This window comes from Antechinus flavipes, chromosome 5 (assembly GCF_016432865.1).
Source record: "Antechinus flavipes isolate AdamAnt ecotype Samford, QLD, Australia chromosome 5, AdamAnt_v2, whole genome shotgun sequence".
Classification (NCBI taxonomy): Eukaryota; Metazoa; Chordata; class Mammalia; order Dasyuromorphia; family Dasyuridae; genus Antechinus; species Antechinus flavipes.
Window position 1 is genome coordinate 39,873,698 of NC_067402.1, and position 21,402 is coordinate 39,895,099.

The 21,402-nt window shown below is 41.9% G+C and overlaps 1 protein-coding gene across 5 annotated transcripts in view; it reads left to right on the forward strand.

Moving 5' to 3' along the window:
- Window positions 1–18,850, forward strand: part of FYCO1 (FYVE and coiled-coil domain autophagy adaptor 1) — a 95,500-nt gene extending 76,650 nt beyond the window's left edge. For 3 of the 5 annotated variants that reach the window (XR_007947734.1, XR_007947736.1, XR_007947735.1), the window contains 2 exons: window positions 5,908–6,003; window positions 9,165–9,263. Coding sequence is in view for 2 of the 5 variants with exons in the window: in XM_051962217.1 (XP_051818177.1) it covers window positions 5,908–6,003; window positions 9,165–9,375; window positions 13,064–13,173; window positions 14,409–14,484 (493 nt within the window). In the remaining 3 variants the exon portion in view is untranslated. Of the gene's footprint in view, window positions 1–5,907; window positions 6,005–9,164; window positions 9,376–13,063; window positions 13,174–14,408 lie in introns of those variants that run through there. The other 2 variants (XM_051962217.1, XM_051962216.1) reach the window with 2 other exon arrangements.
- Window positions 18,851–21,402: the final 2,552 nt, after the last annotated feature.

Sequence of the window (21,402 nt, forward strand, 5' to 3'; positions counted from 1 at the left end):
GGGGACAGATAGGTGGTACAGTGGATAGAGCACCAGCCCTGAAGTCAGGTGGACCTGAGTTCAAATGTGACCTCAGATGCTGAAGATTTCCTAGTTGTATGACCCTGGGCAAGTCACTTAACCCCAACTGTGTCAGCAAAAGATAGATAGAGAGATAGGGAGATAGATAGGTAGGGAGAGATGAGAAGCTGAAGCCCAATTGGGAGACTGAATCAGCAAGGAAGAAGAGATGGGCCATGGGCTGAGCTAAGGATGCTTAGTGAAAGCAGAGAGAATGCCAATGAGAGAAATTATGGAGGTGGAAGTGATAAGACTGGGGAACTGATTAGATGTTCTGGGGCTGGTGCTTGGGGTTGGGGCAGGAGATGGAGAAGAGGGAAAATCAAGGCTGATTTCCAGATTTCAAAGCTGGATGGGAAGGAGGCGGGGACTGGTCCATGGGAGGAGTTCTATATGTGGAGTGAGAGGGTTTAAGTTGAAATCTTTTTATTCCTACTCTATCTCTTTGGTCATTTAACATTCTGGAAGTGATTTTTCCCTTCTTTTGGTGTTTTACCTTTTGCCTCTCAAAATTCTGAGCAGTTTTCTTGCATCATTTTTTTGTACTATGGTGATCACAATATATTACTTGTCATGTTCTGAAGGGAGGCCTATTATCCTAAAACCTTAAGTTGTCTCTCTGGAACATGTCTTCAAGATCAGTATGTTTTGCTTGTGTAGAGATCATGTTTTTGCTTTTCTTCTTCCAGATTGTCCTTCATGTCATTTGTATTCCCAATCTGTGTTCTCCCTTTTGCTTCTTTGGAGAGACTTATCCCTATGAAAACTAATTATTTCTACTGTAGAAGTCATAAATTCTGCCATTTGTTCTCATGTAGCTTGTCTACAAATTTTGATTTCTCATTAGAACCATTGCTCTCTTGGGAGATCTCAGTGTTCTATGTTTTATCAGTTATCAGTTATTAACTTAATTTCTTTTGTGTAACAATATTTATTTATGATGCCAGTACTGTCCATGGAGTTTTCTTAGAAAAGCCAATATTTATTTAGAGACATTTGCAGTCTCTTAGATGCCTAGAAGTTCATCTTCTAATTTTAATATCTCTTATTAACTTATCTGCTTATAGTCTAAATTTTTAGCTGAATTTTCTCCCTCCTAAAATATTTGGTAGTTTTGGTCTTTTGTTCATTTATTTCCCTGCCACTAAGTTTCTGACTCCTTTCCCTTTGATGTTAGGAATGGACCTCAAAACTGTCTCAGCCTCCTCCTGTCTTGGGGAATTTACTTTTCGGAGCTTTAGTCCTTCCCCCAAGTAACTTTGAGGAAGGCAGGACTGGGCCCAACTGGACACTAGTCCTTTCCTTCAGACAGAAACCTCTCTGTCTGGTTTCCTGCCCCAGTGATCTTTGTTCTTTAGTTCCCGTAATGGACTAACTCAGGGTCTGTCTCTTTTTTTAAAGTTTAGGAGAGAGGAGAACGCATATTCAGGGTGGTTTCTGCCACCTTCAGGTTCTGTAACCTAGGAGCTTGCCTGGAAAAGCTTAGTCTCTCTATCTAACCATGACAGGGAAGAGTGGAAGTCCTCTAACCATTGCCCACAGGATGATGGGAGAGAAGGGAGCAGAGACTGCATCAGGAGGAAAACCCTGGAGTGAGCCATAAGCCCCAGCCCATGGTGATTTGTGTGCCCTGTCAGAGCAAGAAGGCTGTTGGGGGCATTCTAAGAATTAACATTCTCCAACATTAAATAGTAAGGCCGGCACCTCATTGGGCTTCTTGCTTTCTCCTCCTGTGGGAACAGCTGTGATCCCTCTACTCAAGTACATTCTTAAGTTATTGGACTCTGAAGAAATTGTCTGGTTCCCCATCTTATTGTTCCTGTTGCAGAGCTTAGACAGGAGCCCAGATTTTATGGCTCTCAACTCCACTCACTCTCCACTACCCCACAAGAAACAGCTGATCTGCCCACTTTGCCCTGTCTCCTCCCATTGAATCATTAAAAAATTAGAGCTGGAAAGATCTAAGAAGTCCTTTTGTCCATCACTCATCTGATGTATGAGGAAGCTGAGAGTCACTTGAGTTGGTCAAAGTCCCATAAAGATCCAGGTCTTCTCCCTGCAGGCAAGGACAGGGGTCTTTCCACATCATCATGGTACTGTCCCATTATCATTCCTTAACATCGTCATCTCCTGATAGCAGCTCCCCTCTAGAGTCCCTGAAGGTTTGCAGAGTGCATGTAATTTTATTTGATCCTCACAGCAACCCTGTGGGGTGGATGCTCTATATCCCATTTTAGAGATGTGGAAATTAAGGCACATCAAGATCAAATGACCTGCCCAGAGTCACATGGATGGTAAATGTCTGTGGTGGGATTTGAACCCAGCGAATTTCCTATTCCATCCATCACTCTATCCACTGTACTCCATGAGACAGTAAAACTTGGATTAACAGTCTCCAGCCAACCAGAAGCTTGGTCATTGGATTATTTTTCTCCATCCAATTGAGTAGAGAAAGACCATTGATGAAGAGAAACAGTAACATGAACTTAAACACGCGCGCGCACACACACACACACACACACCCCTCTTGTATGTTCTGAGTTTATTTAGCCAAGTCTCCTACAACTTTTTCATCTCTACTCTTGTATTGCAATCGTTGATTTCACTTTGCTATTCAGTAGTAGGGATTTGCATGTTTTTGTCTAGTTATCCCCACTCCTAGTACAATGCCAGACACCATAGTTTATTCCTTCATAAATGCTTGTTGATTATTTGAAAATAAAGATTCTGAGAAGTTGGCAGTTTCTTGAGTTATCCAGGAAAGCTTTAATCACGGTCATCTCCAGGGAATTGTGCAAGTGCATAATCATGGCACAAGATTCTCCCTGAGGGGGAACAAAGACCCCTCCTTTGGGTGCCGGTAGTCTTGTGACAATTCCATGGAATCCCAGTTTCACAGAGGAGGAAAGGGCAGTGGGGAGGCCGGCAGACATAGGTTGGATGTGAGGAGGCTGCAACATCTTGTTCATGTTCGGGATAATTGGTGCGAGGACTGCCCTTGGGGAGCTGGCTGTCAGTCTCTGGTTTCCATCTTAGGGAACATGGTGGCTCCCTCAGGAAAACCTGCAGATGGACTTCTCAGGTCCCCATTGCCCCTTCCTTCCAATTGGGCTGAGGAGGAGCCATGAGCTCTTCTCAGACCCTTCCTTGCCCCCTCACTCTCCATCTGCCACTAGTGCTCTGCTTGGTAACTATTCTGTAGAAAATTTTGCCCCCTAGTGGCCCCCGACCGCCACCTTTTTTCAGCTTCCTTTTGTGCTACTTTTCCCCATTAGATTATAAACAGATTGAGGGCGTTTTCTGATTCTGTGCCCAGTGATTAGCACAGTATCTGGCACATAGTAGGCACTGCATCCATTTTTATCTGATTGAATTGAATGGGATGGCTGGTGATTCACGGAGATGAGCGTTCCGCCCGCGTTCACAAAATATCAAGTAACCCGGAGGATCCCCACCATCGGAGGACCCGCACAGGAGAGGAAGTGAAGACTATCGCCTTGTGTGGCCCCAGAGGGAGCACCGACACGGAGAAGGTCACAGCCCAGACGCAGCGTTGGGGGACACTACACTTGGCACAGGGCGCGGAGCCCCGGGCCCGGAGTCCGGAAAACCTGAATTCCAATCTGGCTTCAGGCACATGGCCGGGGCAAGTCACCCGAGCTGCTCTCCGCGCCTCTTGTGTAAAACAGGGGTAACCGCGCGCCTCCGGGGTGAAAGGGAGGGCCCCTCTGCCAGCCAACGCGGGAAAATAATCCCAGGCGGCCCAAGCTGGTCGAGGAGGCCGGGCCACGAGACTGGGACCCGGCCGGCCTCCCGTCCCCCAGAACATGGGAATAGCGCTCATTCGCCAACGTTCCGAGGAGAAATGCCCTGGTAAAGAGGTTAAAATCGCGTGGATTGAGGAGAGAAGAGCATTGGGGATTTTAATAGGTAGTGCTGGATCCGGCAGGGGTCCCGTGGCCAGGGAATCGCCCCGCATTTCCTCCTCTCCAGTCCTTAACTGTGAGTTCCTCCTCTTCCTTTGGTTACTCCGCAGCTGCTCTTTACTCATGAGACTCTACAGTTAGTCTTTAGTTTTTACTTTATTGTGGGTTGGGGGAGAAGAAGAAAAGGCTCATTCCGGCCAGATAACGGAGCGCTCCCTCGCTGCTGGCTCTGGCCGGCTGTCGTGCAGCTCCGGACAGAGCACGAGAGTTCGGGACTGGGAATGCGCAGGCGCTGGGGGACGGAGGAATAAGCTGCATTAAGAGCGAATTGGCTTCAGACTCCAGAGGAAAACGAAACAAGGCGGCCAGATGGGCAGTCATCACCGGGGAGCTGGCGACCTCTAGCGGCCAGGGGCTGTCCCGGCAGTTTGGTTTGCCCATACTGTCCCTTCTGTCCAACACGGTGGAGGCTGCCTCCAACCCGGCGCTTCCTCACTTTTTCAGACATGAGACTCTCTTTTAATGTCCCCAGAGTTCACGGGCGCTCCCTCCCCCGTGTGGTAGTAACGGTGCTGCTAGCCCCCCCCCCCCTCCCCCTCCCCCCCTGCCCTGAAGGATGGGGTGGAGATTATGCGTCTGTAATGACCATGGTCCCCGGTAGGGGGCACGCTAAGTGACATTTTGTTGAGTCACGTGAGCCTCACTTTGGAACGTAGTCTGAGATTAAATCCCCCTTTCAGGTTTTAACCATCACCTCCACCCTCCATGTACGGCCACCTGTGTCTCAGTTTAGCTCTTTTACCCTGACCTTTTATGGAGAAGGGACGAATTGGGAAAAACTCTGGGTCAACTCCATTATCTACTTCCTACATTATCTGAATGCAGATGACGGGAGTTGGATGTAATGGTGGTTGCAGGAATCATAGGTATAGGACAAAAGGAGGACAGAAAATAGACAAATCACAGGTTTCATTTTTTTCAAAGCCCCTGATCTAGTATTACTTTTATCATTTCTTTTTTTTAAATAACTTTTTGTTGACAGAACCCATGCCAGGGTAATTTTTTACAGCATTATTCCTTGCACTCATTTCTGTTCTGATTTTTCCCCTCCCTCCCTCCACCTCCTCCCCCCAGATGGCAAGCAGTCCTTTACATGTTGAATAGGTTACAGTATATCCTGGATACAATATATGTGTGCAGAACCGAAGGGTTTTCTTGTTGCACAGGGAGAATTGGATTCAGAAGGCATAAATAACCCGTGAAGAAAACAAAAATGCAAGCAGTTTATATTCATTTCCCAGTGTTCTTTCTCTGGGTGTAGCTGCTTCTGTCCATCACTGATCAATTGAAAATGAGTTAGGTCTCTTTGTCGAAGAGATTCACTTCTGTCAGAATACATACTTTTATTATTTCTTAAAATTTTATTTTCTATTTACTTTGTACTTAAAAGTGAAAGAAAGAAAACAAAAAGGAGGCTCAGAAAGTAGAAATACCAGTTTAGTGTTTTGAAGGACAAGGGTAAAGATGAGGTCTTGAGGATGGGTGGAGAAGGAAACCGATGTGAACTGTGTTTGTGATTACAGGATTGCAGATGCTTTTCTTCCTCTCCCAACTTTCTCCCACTCTTCCTTTTCCCTGTGATGCTGGACTTGATTTAGGCAGTAATCCTTGCCGCAGAGCCATGCAGTTCAGTCAGTATGGGGTTGCTGATCAGTCGGCGTGTCCTTAGCAGCCCGCATTTATTCTGGGCGTCCTCCTTCAGAGCAGCCCCAAACGCTGTTGTTACAGCTAGGACTTGGGAAGCGCTTGATTTCTTAGAGGGGAAACAATAGATGTGGCGGTGCACACGGCTTACCGAGAAGGATTCTCTGAGGTGTGTTTGTGCCTGACTGAGACCATCTTTCTATTTTTGACCTCCCAGGGACAGCACCTCCAACTCTCTAACACCTGATGACTCTGAAGATATACCCATGGGCCAGGATGCAGAAATCTGCTTGCTGAAGTCTGGAGAGCTGATGTGAGTACCATCGCAGCCAGGTTGGGCTGCACCAAGGTGGGGAGAAGAAGGAGACTCAAAAACCTGGTTGGGGCACTTATTCATTCATTGGAAGTCAAAGGTTATCAATAAGTTTACCAATTTTGGCAACCTCACGCAGCCGTTACTTCTCATGGGCCTTGCAGGCCTCCATGGAAATGCTGCCATCTCTCTCTGGACCCTTCTTGCTCCTTCTCCCATCTTTTTTCTATCCTGCTACAGCCTGGCTGACATGCTTAACTAGACTGAGAAATGCAGAATGAGGACATCCTGGGAGAATGGCCTGTTCATCCTAGTATTTGGAACCACCAAAAAGTCCCATTCATATCCAAGTGAGACTTTTGGTAAATGTTTTCTCAGGGCCTGCAGGCCTATGGGAATGAACCTCAGCCATCTGTGTTAGGTCACAAACCTATATCCTTCCTCAACCCCTTTAGAAATATGAACTGTGATGTGACGTCCCCAAACTCTCTTTTCTTTCCTAAACCTATTTATAGCAGTGGAGGAACCTCATCTACAATACGTAGAAAATAGAGCTTTTTTTTGTTTGTTTGTTTGATTTTATTCTCATACATTCTTTAAAAAAAAAATAGCTTTTTATTTTCAAAATATATACAAAGATAGTTTTCATTATTGACCCTTGCAAAACCTTGTATTCCAAATTTTTCTCCCTTCCTTCCACCATCTTCCCCCCTAGACAGTGATATATATTAAACATGTGGAATTCTCCTATACATATTTCCACAATTATTATGCTGCAAAAGAAAAATCAGATCCAAAAGGAACAAAAATGAAAAAGAGAAAAAAAAAGCAACCAAACAAGAAAGGTGAAAATACTATGTTGTGGTCCACATTCAATCCCCGTGGTCTTCTCTCTGGATATGGATGGTTCTCTCCATCAAGAGTCTATTGGAATTGACTTGAATTACCTCATTGCTGAAAAGAGCCACATCCGGAAATAGTAAATTCCAATCGTGTCCCTTTACCCATTAGGCCATGTTTCCTCTAGTTAGATATTATTGCTATTGTTATTCCCATTTTACAGATTGGAATATTGAGGCACAGAGAGTGTTTGCCTGTGATCCTAAAAGCAGATCCTTTAGCCCTGTAACCACTAGACCAGGGGTCCTCAAACTTTTTAAATACGGGGCCAGTTCACTGTCCCTCAGACTGTTGGAGGGCCGGACTATAATAAAAACAAAAACTTTGTTTTGTGGGCCTTTTTTAATTTAAATTTTATTTTATTTAATAATAACTTTGTATTGACAGAATCCATGCCAGGATAATTTTTTTTTACAACATTATCCCTTGCACTCGCTTATGTTTCATTTTTTCCTCTCCCTCCCTCCACCCCCCCCCCAAGATGGCAAGCAGTCCTATATATGTTAAATATGTTGCAGTATATCCTAGATACAATACATATTTGCAGAACCGAACAGTTCTCCTGTTGCACAGGGAGAATTGGATTCAGAAGGTAAAAATAACTCGGGAAGAAAATCAAAAATGCAAATAGTTCACATTCGTTTCCCCGTGTTCCTTCTTTGGGTGTAGCTGTTTCTGTCCATCATTTATCCATTGAAACTCAGTTAGGTCTCTTTGTCATAGAAATCTACTTCCATCAGAATACATCCTCATACAATATCGTTGTCGAAGTGTATAATGATCTCCTGGTTCTGCTCATCTCACTTAGCATCAGTCCATGTAGGTCTCTCCAAGCCTCTCTGTATTCATCCTGCTAGTCATTCCTTACAGAGCAATAATATTCCATAGCATTCATATACCACAGTTTGTTCAGCCATTCTCCAATTGATGGGCATCCATTCAATTTCCAGTTTCTAGCCACTACAAACAGGGCTGCTACAAACATTTTGGCACGTACAGGTCCCTTTCCCTTTTTTAGTGTGGGCCTTTAAATAAAGAAACTTCATAGCCCTGAGTGAGGGGGATAAACATCCTCAGCTGCTGCATCTGGCCCGGCTGTAGTTTGAGGACAATTGCACTAGACTCTTAACGTTGTGGCCGGGGTGGCTTCCTCCCTACTCAGAGTCCAATATTGTATCCTCTAGCTTCAGCTGCCTCCATGTTCAGAATTTCAGCTAATTCAGTGCTCTGTCCACATAAAATACTTCAGCTAAACCTTCTAAATTTGTGGGATACCCACATGCTGTATCTCAGCAACACAGTATCTTTGGGCTTAACTTTTCTATTTTAATTCCATTCTTGATATAACTTTGTTTTGTTTTGTTTTTTTCATAAACCAAATCATGGGGTCAGTTTTCCATCTACACAGAGAAGTACAAAGTATCAGGGGAAACAACCTGAACTCAGTAGGGGAAATGACTAATTCCCTTTTTCTTACCCTATCACAAGCTGTCTCCTTTTCCAATACAGTTTACAATAGGAGCTAACCTTTTTGTGTGTCATGGACTCCTTGGGGATTCTGATGGAGTCTTTTCCCAGGATAATGTTTTTAAACAACTAAAATAAAATCTACAGGATTACAAAAGAAACCAGTTACATAGAAACCATTTTAAAAATACATCATGCTTCAGAATGTAAACTGACAAGAAAGGATTGTTTCTTTCTTTATATTTGTATTCTCAACACCTGGCACAATTCCAGGCCACAATAAGCACTTAATAAATGTTTATTGATTCTTTCAGCATTCATGTGTAAAACTTTGTATTCCAAATTTTTCTTCTTCCTTTCCTTACCTCTTCCCTCCCCAAGACAGCAAGCAAGCTGATATAGGTTAAACATGTGCAATCCTAATGCTTATTGATTCTTGATTGATTGATTAATACAATCCCAACTCCCATGCAAATAATTCCTACTTTACATCAGCCAGAAATTTTTTGGCTCCCAAAGGGTAAGAATTTTCCTTCTAAAATCTCTGCTTAATCTATTAATTTATGTATATAAAATAATACCAGTGCTGAAAACAAGTTTGTCCAAGTGAAGATCTTAGCAGGCTCCCTTCCTCCAAGTAAAGGTCTTACTTGTTCTCTCCCTCCCAAAAGAAACGAAAAAGAAAAATCTCTGTTGGGAAGAAGAAGGTCCAAGATTCTTCTGCTAAATGGACAATGATGCTAACCGGGACATTGGTCATGCAGCTGAAGCCATTCTTCCCATCTTTATTGCAGGATAAAATTACCCCTCACAGTGGATGAGATCTTAAACTTCGGGGAAGGCAACAGAGAGCTGTTCGTCAGATCCAACACCTATAGCATCATCCCGATCACCGTGACCGAGACCGGGCTCACGATCAGCTGGGTCTTTTCCTCTGATCCCAAAAGCATCTCGTTCAGTGTTGTCTTTCAAGAGTCTGAGCATGCTGCTCTGGATCAGTGTAAGGTAAGCCGCTCCATAACTCCACAAATCCAGAGGTAAAACCACCAGAAGACTTGGGTTTTCAGACACGCTCCTCCGCATCTCTCTGGCCCCAAATCTGGCCCATCTACTTTTCCAATCAGTAGCTTTCTGCCAGGGATGTGCTGATAGATATTTAACACTTGGTTCTCTAGGAAAAATATGTTTGCATAGCACACTTTTGAGTTTAATCTGCATTATTCATGTGTTCTCTGTCTCTTTCTTAAGTCTAGACAATCAACAAAACAGTAAACCAAGCCCTGATTAGAAATGTTTGCTGATTTTTGAGATGTTAATGCTCACACTGAAAATCTAACAATGGACTCGGCCTTTTTTCCCAAAACCTCACTAGCACATTCCTCGTCTCTGCCCACTACTGTGAGAGCCATGTCAGCTTCTATTGTTATTTCCAAACAAACCAGTGAGGGGCAAAAGGAAGCCACATATTGTGTCCTGAGCTGTTTAATATTGTGTTCACACAGACTTGTCTTGGTCCTTGAAGGATCGGAATAAACGTCTCTTGGAATAAGGTCTAATTCTAGCCTGAATATTCTAAGTTTTATTTTATTTTATTTTGTTCTATTTTGGAGGCAATCAGAGTTAGGTGACTTGTGCAGGATCACACAGGATCACAGACACTTAACATTAGTTAAGGATTTATTTTTAATAAAATTGAAAGTGAAAAATAAAATGAAATAAAATTGGAAGTATATATATATAGAAATTCTAGCCACATTGGAACCGGATGTAGGAAATCAAAGATTCTTAGTCCGGGGAGAAATGGCAACAAGATTGTGTCTCTGTATGTATCTTATATGTATCTATATCCATTCTATATGTATCTGTGTTCTCATAGTTGGTGATACTGTAAGCATTCTAGAAGAAAGTATGTCTGTCTTGTTGCCTCTAATTTTTCCTTCTCCTGGGAATAGTTTGAACCTCAGAATCTACATGAGTTCCTGTAGGCAAAATGTTCTTGGTTGGAAAGATTTGCTTCTACTATAAAGTCTTTAATCACAGCCACCTTTAAGAGTTGAGTTTGTTCTGCCCAGGAGAACTTTGCCTTTCTGGTGTTAGGATCCTTTCTAAGGGTCCCAATTTGTGGGCAGTCTCTCCACCAATGCACACGACAGCCTCCTCTTAGCAGAGAATTTATGTAAGTTGTTGCTAAACAGAAAAATTTGATACTCAGTGACCAGCTTTCTAGTGATGAACCTCTCCATGATTCACATTGGGGCCTGTCTTTGCAAAACAGTGAGCATTTATTTAGAACTTCTCATGAGCCAGCATTGTGCTCAGTGTTGCAGATACAAAGAAATGGACAGTCTGTTGCTAAACCTGTTCCCAACTTGGTATGTAATCCTGCCAGAAATCAAGTTTCATTAATATAGCCTTCATAAATCCAGAGTCTCTTTCATGACATGATTAAGTAGGACTTTATTGGGAGTTTTGTTATCATTTTAAGGGATTTGGGGGAATTTAAAAAAATTTTTTAATTAAAAAAGTTTGTATTTTCTCTCTTTTTTTTTCTCTCCCCCTTCCCATGGTTAAAAAAAGAAGAAGCAAAAAGTCCTTGTAACAAATATGCATACTAATGCAAAACAGACTCCTCATTGCCCATGTCTCCAAATAGATATATATCATTCCATATCCTTGCTCTATTGGGTAGCATGCTCCATTATCTGTCATCTGGAATCATGGGTGGTTATTGCATTGATTTTTGCATTGATTGCAATTGATTATTTCATTGAGTTCTTAAGTCTTAAACAAGTATTGTTCTTTACCATGTTATTTTTATTGTAGAATTTGTTCTCTTGGTTCTGCTCACATGACTCCTCATCAATTGATAGGAGTTTTCCCAGATTTCTTTGAGACCATCCCTTTTGTCATTTCTTACAGCCCAATAAAATTCCATTCCATTCATATACTATATTCCCCAATTGATGGACAGCTTCTTAGGTTTCCATTTATTTGTTCTTGTTCTCTCTTTCTCTTTCCCTTCTTCTTTCCCTCCCTCTCTTTCTCTCCTTTCTTTTTCTTCTTTTCCTCCTCCTCTTCCTCCTTCCTCCTTCCTTCTTCTTTCTTTCTCTTTCTCCTTCACATACACACATAGAGCTGCTATAATTATTTTTGTATATATGGGTCCTTTTTCTCTTTCTTTGATCACTTTAGGGTGTAGGTCAAAGGCTATGTACAATTTAATAACTTTGCGGGCACGATTCTAGATTGCTGTTCAGAATAACTGCACTGAATACAATTTGCAGTCCCACCAGTAGTGCCCTAATAATACCTGTTTTCTTGAAACTCTTCCAATATTTGTCATTTTTTTCTTTTTTTTGTTAGCTTCACCAAACTTATGGATATGAGGTGGAAATTCAGGGTTGGTTTAAATTGTATTTTTCTGTTAGTGAATTGAAGCATTTTGGCTCATGGCTGTTGATTGCTTTGGGAAGCTAGGTGGTGCTGTAGATAAACAAAAGGACTCATCTTCCTGAGTTTGTTTGATCTCAGATACTTACTAGTTTTGTGATTGTGGCAAGTCACTGAATTCTGTATGTCTTAGTTCCTCATCTGTAAAATGAACAGAGAAGAAAATGGCAAAACATTGCATTTTCTTTGCAAAGAAAACTTGAAATGGAATCGCGAAGATTTTGAATTTGACTAAAACCACTGAACTACAGCCAGCATTTGCTGGGAAGCTTGGATTTCTTCCTCTGAAAACTACCTGTTTATATCCTTAGGCCAATCAAAGAATATGAATTATCATATCAAATGATATGATATCCATATTATATCATATCAATTTCTTCTCATAAATTTGAACCTGTTCCTCAAATACCTTGATAATTAGACCCTTAATAGAAACTTGTTACAAAACTTTTTTTTCCCCATTAACCTTCTTTCCTTCTGATTTTAGCTGCTTTGGTTTTGTTTGTGCAAAAATTTTTTAATTTTATGTAATCAAAATTGCCCATTTTATTGTGTGATCCTTTCTTATCCCTTATTTGGTCATGAACTCTTCTCCCAACTATAGATATGAAAGATATTTTTTTCTCCTTGCTCTTATCATTTATTTATCTTTATGTCTTAAGTTGTGTATCCATTTAGAACTTGATAAATGGTGTGAAGTGCTAATCTATGTCTAGTTTTTGACACATTTCTTTCCAGTTTTCCCAGCAAATTTAGTTGAATTGTCAATCTTAGTCCAGTAGTTGAGACCTTTGAGTTTCCCCAACAATGACTATTGTGTTCATTTGCTTTTGTATGTTGGGTCCGAGAGATCAACCTTTTTAATTTCTCAATCAGTACCAAATCCTTTTTATGTTTACTGCTTGTAATATAGTTTGAGATCTGAGACTGCTCACCCTTTTCTATGTAGATATTTTGTAAGTTATTTTTTGCATTGTATTATAGTGGTTTTCCCCTTCCATTGATTACTAAAAGGTGAAAAGCACATTGAGATGGGAGTCAGGAGACCCCAATTCCTGGTCCAAACTGGACTGCTTTCTTATCTTGAGGAAATAAACCCACTTCTCTGAGGACCACTTTCCTCATACATAAAATATGAGGAAGGATTAGCTGCTCTTTAAGGCAATCCTATTCTAGCTTTTAACTATATCATCTTCCAGCTCTGAAACTGGCATGTCATGTCTCCTCTGGTTTGATTTTTCAGGTTCTAATTCCCATGACTCGTTGCAATTCCCACCGGGAAAACATCAAAGGCCAGCTGAAAGTCAGGAACCCAGGGATTTACATCTTGATATTCGACAACACTTTCTCAAGGTAGGTGGAACTTTTTTTTTTCTGGCAATAATTTCGAAGGCATTCTTACGTGTGGAGTCCCCTGCACAGCTGGGATATCCATGTTCCCCAAGGGTCACATGCAAGCACAGAACCCACCTCCCCTCTTGGCTGCCACATGTGATGTGGGTAGTTAATGTTACTGGTAGATTGTTTATTTTTCTATTTCCTGAATACCTAAATTAAGGGCTGGCAGCCTTCCCAAAGTGGAATGCTCAAATTGTTAACTCCCTCACAGGGAAGAAAAGAATGAGGGCCCTTGTCTAATGAGCCTGGATTTTCACACATATCTTTGGTTATATGCCTCAGGGGGAGGCTCATGATTAAATGTCTCAGGTCCATCTGGATCACAGCCAATAGAAGTGGATAATAAGACAGCAAGCTTTCCTCCCTCTTCTTCAGATGACCCTTGACTTTTAAAAACTTCCCTACAAAAATGCAAACACCCAGGGAAGGTATACACCATAAGCCCTTTTGAACTAATACCTCAGTTATCCAGTAATTCCTTAGCAGGAATGGGAAATCAGATGACTAAAAACTCTTCTTCAGATTCAGTTTGGGAAGACTCTGGTACTCATCTGATTTATGTGTGGACCACAGGTTGCCAACACCTGGCCTAAATTCTGCTTCCATGTTGAATGGAGAGATGCCCATGAAAAGGCTGTAGAAAAAAGTATTTTAAACACATTTCCCTGATTCAGATTTACAACAAGACTTCCAGCTTTCCTCTATTGGGATTATTGTTTTTTTTTTCTAATGTAGGCAAGGGGGACCATGGTATTGAGTCCTGAGGGGAATTATATGGTCCTGGTGCCCCAAAAAAGACTCAAGTTCATCTGAATCTAAGGGGGATGGATGAGTTCCCATATTCTTCTGGGACACGCAATTTTATAACCCCTGTGAAGGGAAAGGATTCATCCGTGAGCCAGGGAGAAGACTACTGGGTTATTTTTCTAATAAAAACAGAATTTGGGTAGTATATTAAGGCTTGTAATGGGTTTTACAAAGTGTCTTCTCATTTGAAATCATTAAGAAGAGTCCCCTAAAAAGAGGTTTCTTTGTTATGAGCTTTGGAACCACTTCTTCCTCAGGAAGATTAGACTCAGAGCAAGATCCTTGGTCTCCTGTCATTGACAGTGACAGTCACACAGATTGATTCATCTGGCCTTTCTGGGCCATCACTAACAAGCTGCTTTTTTTCTTTGTACATTCTGCAGGTTCATCTCCAAAAAAGTCTTTTATCACCTGACAGTTGACTCGCCTGTGATCTACGATGGGAGCGATTTCCCATAGATTTAAAACTCATGATCTTAACTGCTTTATTTTATCCATGGGAAACACTACTCTTATTTATATCTCACACAAACACTAAAGAAAAGAAAAAGCCTCACAGCCTCTGGACCGCACAATTCTAAAGAGGGAGCATCTTGGGCATCCTCCCTGGAAGCCTCAGCTGTCCAGGAACTCTGCTCTGTACCACATACAGATGGTTGTCGCCTTCTACAGCTTCCTGCAGCCCAGGGTATCTCAGTATTTAGAGACCTCAGTCACAGCCCTTTGGGGCTTAAGATTAACAACCAAAGAACGTGGATTTCCCAGAGGCATGCATTTCAATTTGCAGCACTTGGATACTTAAAGGAGATGGTCTCTTCTCTAGGCAGCTGTTTTTTTTATACCTGCTGTTGTTTGTATCCAAGAAATCAGGAGGGCACCTAAAAAACCAGGGCAGGGAGGGATTCCTGGGGTGAGGCGGGACAAATCAGCCGAGCTGTTGGAGTGGGGCAAAGAGAGAGATGCTGTCTGTGGCAGTGACCAGCGGTAGTTCGTGGCTGTCACCAGCCTCAGCTGTAGATCAGTATGTCTTTTCTAGCTCCTTTTCAACACCAGCTAATTCTCAAGGAAGTAAATCAAAACAATTGTTGCGAGATAGAAAGGTCAGTCCACCTCAGCAGCCATTTATTAAACACCAGCAGTGGGCAAGGCTTGTTGGGTGCTAAGAATACAGAGACAAAAAGGGAACAGTCCCTGCCTTCAAGTGACTTCTGATCTGATGTTCACGAGGAGACCATGAAAGGCGAGACTTCGGAATCCTTGTCTTCAACCCAGGTTCCTTCTTGTTCCCATTTGTCTCCAAGACTGGACTTGTCAGCAGTTCAATTTAGTCCCTTGGGGACCTGTCCCTACTGACCCCCTTCCCAAACCTCTCTTCTGGTGTCTAGTATCCTCAGATAACCAACTGACTGCACAATCGGCCCTTGAATCTCAGTCTCCTAAACTCCATTACGGACACTGTCACCGTTATAAGTGATGATTGTGAAGACAAACAGATGATCTGACTGTTGGAGCTGGAGTCCCAATCAGAGGCTATTCTCTCACACACCTGCTGATGTCTGTGATGGAAAAGAAAAAAGAACTAAGTCTTATTTGATGGGACATTATGCATCCCTCCTTCTGGCTAGTGTTTTTGGAGGGCCCAGGAAGACCTTTTTGCCTTTGGAGATTTTGATCCCCAAATTTTTTTTAACTGAAACTGGCTCCCTGATACCAAATGCAAACATGTTTATGGAAATATAAACACATTTTACATTTACTGAGGACTATAGCCAAAGCATAGTTTTGATTCTAAAAGCAATTTTTTAAAGAGTATATCTTTGAGAACACAAGTATAAACATCAGTATAATTCATGTGTTTCCTACATTTTTATTCCTTGGTTTACTCTTTAGCCCTGATACATATATACATACCTAAACCACATATGTATATATATGTGTGGTATATGATTTGCAAAGCCACATTTTTTCCTTGTTGTCCCCATCTCATGCCTTTTAAAGAACTCCTTTTATACCACAGACTTCTTCCTTCTCAAGGAAAATGATTGTATCCTCTTCCCAAACATCGGATGTCATCTTTGCTTATGTCCTTTTCTCTCTATGCTTCCTGAACCGACTTTACCAAGGTCAGTCGTCCCTCAGACTTCCTAATCTGAGGTGTTCCTGAAAGAAGCAATCCTTTGATCCTAAGAGAAAGTGCAATGGAGCAAGTGATGGACTGAAGGCACAGAGTGGACAACATCTGATGGAGACTACCCCTCATGTGCTGTACAGCCTTGGATATGTCACTTCACTCCCATATCACCCGTAAAATATAAATAAGGACTTCAGGCTAGAATACATTAGATTCATGAGCAACTGTGTCATGGATCCCTCTGGCTATGGGCTGAAACCTATGGATCTCTTTTTAGGTTAATTTTTAAAGCCAAAAATAAAGTACACAGACTTACAAAGGAAACCAATTGTATTGAGTTATCAAAATAGTAATCAAGTTCATGGATCCCAGATAAAAAGCCTCTGTGCTAAATCCTCTCGAAGGTCCCTTTCAATTCTAATATTCTGCGATTCTAAGTACAGGTGAGAAGGATAAGTGAGACCATGTTCAGTACATGATACAAGGGCCACTATAATACCAACAATGTAGGAACCTTATTTGGGGCAAAGAGATGAAGTAAAATAGACATGGAAAGGAAGAACCTTGGATGTAAAGGGAAGCTGTTGATTTTCAATAGAAGAGAATCGGGCATTTGTAATCAGGGAAGGAGAGTGTCATGAATGATGAACGGTGTCTGCCTTCTCGTTAAGAGGCTTGTCTCCTACCTCCTGCCCTTGAATCAAGCTACATGAGCAGAAAGCCAACTGTTTCATCCTCTCAGCCAGGAAAGGAGTAAGAGCTGACTCCTTCATTCTAGAGTCTGGGAAAGTGAGAGGAGAAGGAGGGGTACCTGAAAGATGTATGAGATGGGAATGAAATTTGGAAAAGAGTCAGCATAGTGGGGCCAAGTCCCAGATCTGTTTTCAGTGAAGATTCATCTCCAAAAATCTAATCGGGAAGAGATTATTCAAGGCAAGAAGTTGCCTGTTTTGGAAACATTTCATTACTGTTCACCTTCTGTCAGAGAATGGGAAGAGAAAAAAAATGGATGTGAGATAGATCTTCAAACCAGCTCGCAGAAAAGGATGCTCAGAGAAGACATATCAAACTCTTGGTCTGGTGGTGATGTGGGTCATCCTCCTCCATTGCCATGAAGAATCAAGGGTTGGCTGCATTTCTAAGAAAATTAAACTTTGATTTTTCTCTTTGGGGCCCACTTTTATCCAGGACTAGTACCATTTCGGGATCCTCAGCTGGTCGGCCTGTCACCCTAACTGATGACACTGTCTTGATTATCAACATCACTACAAGGAATTGATTAGGGATTGGAATATTTCTTTTCGAATTGAGGTTCATTATGTTGTGCTGTCATAGATGGCCTGTTATAGACTGGGGGGTGGGAGGGACAAAAACCAAACAATTCGTTGCTTCTTAGGAAGCCAATCACTGAAGTCATACTGAAGAAGGAGATACCTTCTTAGGATATGTGGATTTTTGACTCTTTTCATAAATGGGCAATCAGATTGAAAAATGAATGGCACTTTATTGTATTCAGAGGGCTGCCCAAATCATGTCATGTTCACTTCACTAACTATAATTATAGCTGCATATTTATTTTTTTGTGCTAGACACATCGTGTGCTTTTAATGAGGCTGTTATCAGAGGTTAGCTCTTTAATAGATTCCTGTCTATGCAATGACTATGCAATGACAACTCTTTCATCTAAGTATGGCTTTAAACTGCGTCACTTTAATTTACAGTTAGATTGCCAGTTTCTCTAGGTGTGGTGAGTTTTGGTTTTTGTTATATAACTAAGAACTGTTGAATATTAAAGCTCCGGCTGTGACCCATCAACTAAAATTATCCAACAGAAAGCATTCTGGGAATTTCAGATTACAATTTCAAAAGAAGAGTAGCCTTTGATGGCAAAGCATCCAGGAGAAAGATATTTTTGTATTTGGATGTCCACTTCCCTGAAGCCATTAGATAAACTTCACAACTCCAAAAACCTGGCCAAATTTATGCACCCATATTCTGGCATAAAACAGTTGGTTGAAAAAATTGTCTCTATCTAAATATATGCTTGAGAAAGCACTTTATGATTATGGCATTTGGGATTCAGAAAGATTGGATTAAGCAAAACCTCACCCTGACTTTATCCATTCTTATCTAGATGCCTGAGAACTAATCAGTCATTAAGGTTTTAAAAATGGAAAAGAGCATAATGTGTGAATATAAAATAATTGCTCTATTTCACTGTTTCCAATGGGGTTCTTCCAAAAGGCAGGGAAAATTAAATTCACCACCCGTTGTTTGGTCTTTTAATAATTATTTAAAAGAAAACAAAAGGGTAGTGGATGGTTACATATGTGAAAGGTTAACCAAGGCCAGGCCGAGCCACACGTTATTGAAAGGGGCACGTGGACCTTCGGCGACACTGGAGAGCAGACACCCAGGCCTTGGAATCCCTGCCTTGAAAGCTGGAATTCTAGACCAATCTTCGGTGGATCCGGCCGCCTCCTGTGTCTTGTTTGGACTCCTGATTCAGTGGCATTTGCCAAAGAATTGCCCGAGAACAGCCTGACGCCAGCCCAACTCCTGGGAGTGGGATGAGAGACTTTTGTCATTGAAGTATATTCACTTGTTAGCGATGCATACACCATGCCATAAGGGGCACTTCATGCTTTTTGCCTTTTGGTTTTGATCTCAGGAATTAAAAGGAAAAAAATGTCATTTAGAGTGAAGTCTCTTATTGTCACTTCTCTGGTTAAGTGTGTGTGTGTGTGGGGGCTGACTGATGCTGACAATCCTTATCTCTTCTGCTCCCCTTTTGGGACCATTATTTTACATGGCATGGGCAATTCTGTCCCAAAATCATTTGTACCAGCCCCATGGGCATCTCCTAGCCTGGTTTTTGAAGGTCATCCAATTCTGTCTGAGAAAAATCATTCACATTTATGTAACATTTCCAAGTTTGTCAAGAACTTTTCTCACAATTGCTCCCTGAAGTGAATAGATTAGTATTATGTCCATTTTACAGATTAAGGGCCAAATGCACCCCGCGGGTGTTGGGACAAGGCTTCGGATTCAGACCTTCCGACTCCAAGCCTGGATCTTTGAATCTGTCAGCTACCTTCTATCACCAGATGCTTCTCAATGAAAGTCCTGAGAGCTAGCCACAAACCAGATTTGGCCAACTCTTGCGAAGCTTTTGGGGGGTCTGAGGAATATCTGAATTTGAATCTTACCTTCAGACTAGCTAAGTAACCTGAAGCGATTGAGTCACTTAACTTCCCCGAGGTCATAAAACAGTGCAATACGGAAGGATGGGCATAATTAGTTACCATTCTCCTCTCCTCATCCCCCAGGCTGATAAATAGTCCCTTTCCAGGGAAGTTTCCAGAGAAACTTAAGACTTGTATGAACTGATGCAGACTTAAGCAGAACTGGAAGAAAAATGGGAGCAATCGTGATAACATTGTAAAGAAAAATAACTGAAAGATTTTAGAATGCCCCAGCTTTGACAATGAGGTGGTGGACGCAAGATACAGACTGAGACGGGCATTTTTTTTTTTTAATATGGCCTAGAGGGAACGTGTTCTGTTTGATTACCATGTCTGTCATGATAGGGGGTAGAGAGAAGAGAGAAAGAAAATTATTTTTGTTTGAAAAAATAGTCTCTTTCTGTTGCCCGCCAATAATCGGGTAGAGCTATAGCTTGAAAAGGATGACTTAGGCTTTCAGAAGCATCCGCCACCAGGGAGGTGAAAGGTCCACTGCTTGAGACCCTGGCCCACAAGCTTTTTTTTTTTTTTTTTTTGATGAGTAATTGTAATGCTTTTTTTTTTTTTTTTTTTTTTAGATAACTTTTTATTGATAGAACCCATGCCAGGGTAATTTTTTACAGCATTATCCCTTGCATTCACTTCTGTTCCGATTTTTTCCCTCCCTCCCTCCACCCCCTCCCTCAGATGGCAAGCAGTCCTTTACATGTTGAATAGGTTACAGTATATCCTAGATACAATATATGTGTGCAGAACCGAAGGGTTTTCTTGTTGCACAGGGAGAATTGAATTCAGAAGGTAAAAATAACCCGGGAAGAAAAACAAACATGCAAGCAGTTTCTATTCATTTCCCAGTGTTCTTTCTTTGGGTGTAGCTGCTTCTGTCCATCTTTGATCAATTAAAGCTCTCTTTATCGAAGAGATCCACTTCCATCAGAATATATCCTCAAACAGTATCATTGTTGAGGTATATAATCTCCTGGTTCTGCTCGTTTCACTCACCATCAGTTCATGTAAGTCTCTCCAAGCCTCTCTGTATTCATTCTGCTGGTCATTCCTTACAGAACAATAATATTCCATAACATTCATATACCACAATTTACCCAGCCATTCTCCAAATTGATGGGCATCCATTCATTTTCCAGTTTCTAGCCACTACAAACAGGACTGCCACAAACATTTTGGCACATACAGGTCCCTTTCCCTTCTTTAGTATCTCTTTGGGGTATAAGCCCAGTAGAAACACTGCTGGATCAAAGGGTATGCACAGTTTGATCACTTTTTGAGCATAGTTCCAAATTGCTCTCCAGAATGGCTGGATGTGTTTACAACTCCACCAACAATGTATCAGTGTCCCAGTTTTCCCACATCCCTTCCAACATTCTGCATTATCTTTCCCTGTCACTCTAGCCAATCTGACAGGTGTGTAGGCCCACAAGCTTTTTGATGCAGTTCTATCAAAAGCAAGCTCATTTTGTCCCATCATCCTTTTGGGGTCCCGGTGCAGCTGGATCCAGGACTCCTGGCTCTTGTGCTTCCAGGACACAAAGATGAGCCAAACTGGGCTCCCGCTCTTCCAGGAGCCTGCCGGGCTGGGTCTGAAGCTTTAGGATTCAGAAACATCCTCTCATCCTCTGACCTGGTGGCACAGGTACTGAGAGGGAAGGGAGATTTCTACAATGAATTATGAGAACTTCCCTCTCCTTTGGTCAGAGGTCAGCACTTCTATAAGGATTTGGGGAAAATGCAGGCTCTTTTAGGGCTCTCAGCATCTGAAGCAGAATTACCCAGAAAAACATGCAAAGCAGGCGCCCTGCACAGAAGGGAAAAGTAACAGGTGTTTTGGGTTTGGGAAGGGAAAAACCTAAAAAAAGCAATAATGAAAGTTGTTCGGAGCTTCTTGGGGTTGAGAGGAAGGGCAGCCTTTCATTTTCCCACGCTCACCACCACCTAAAGAAGGACCCGGAAGGTGAGACTGGGAGTGGCTGCTTGGGTCTTACC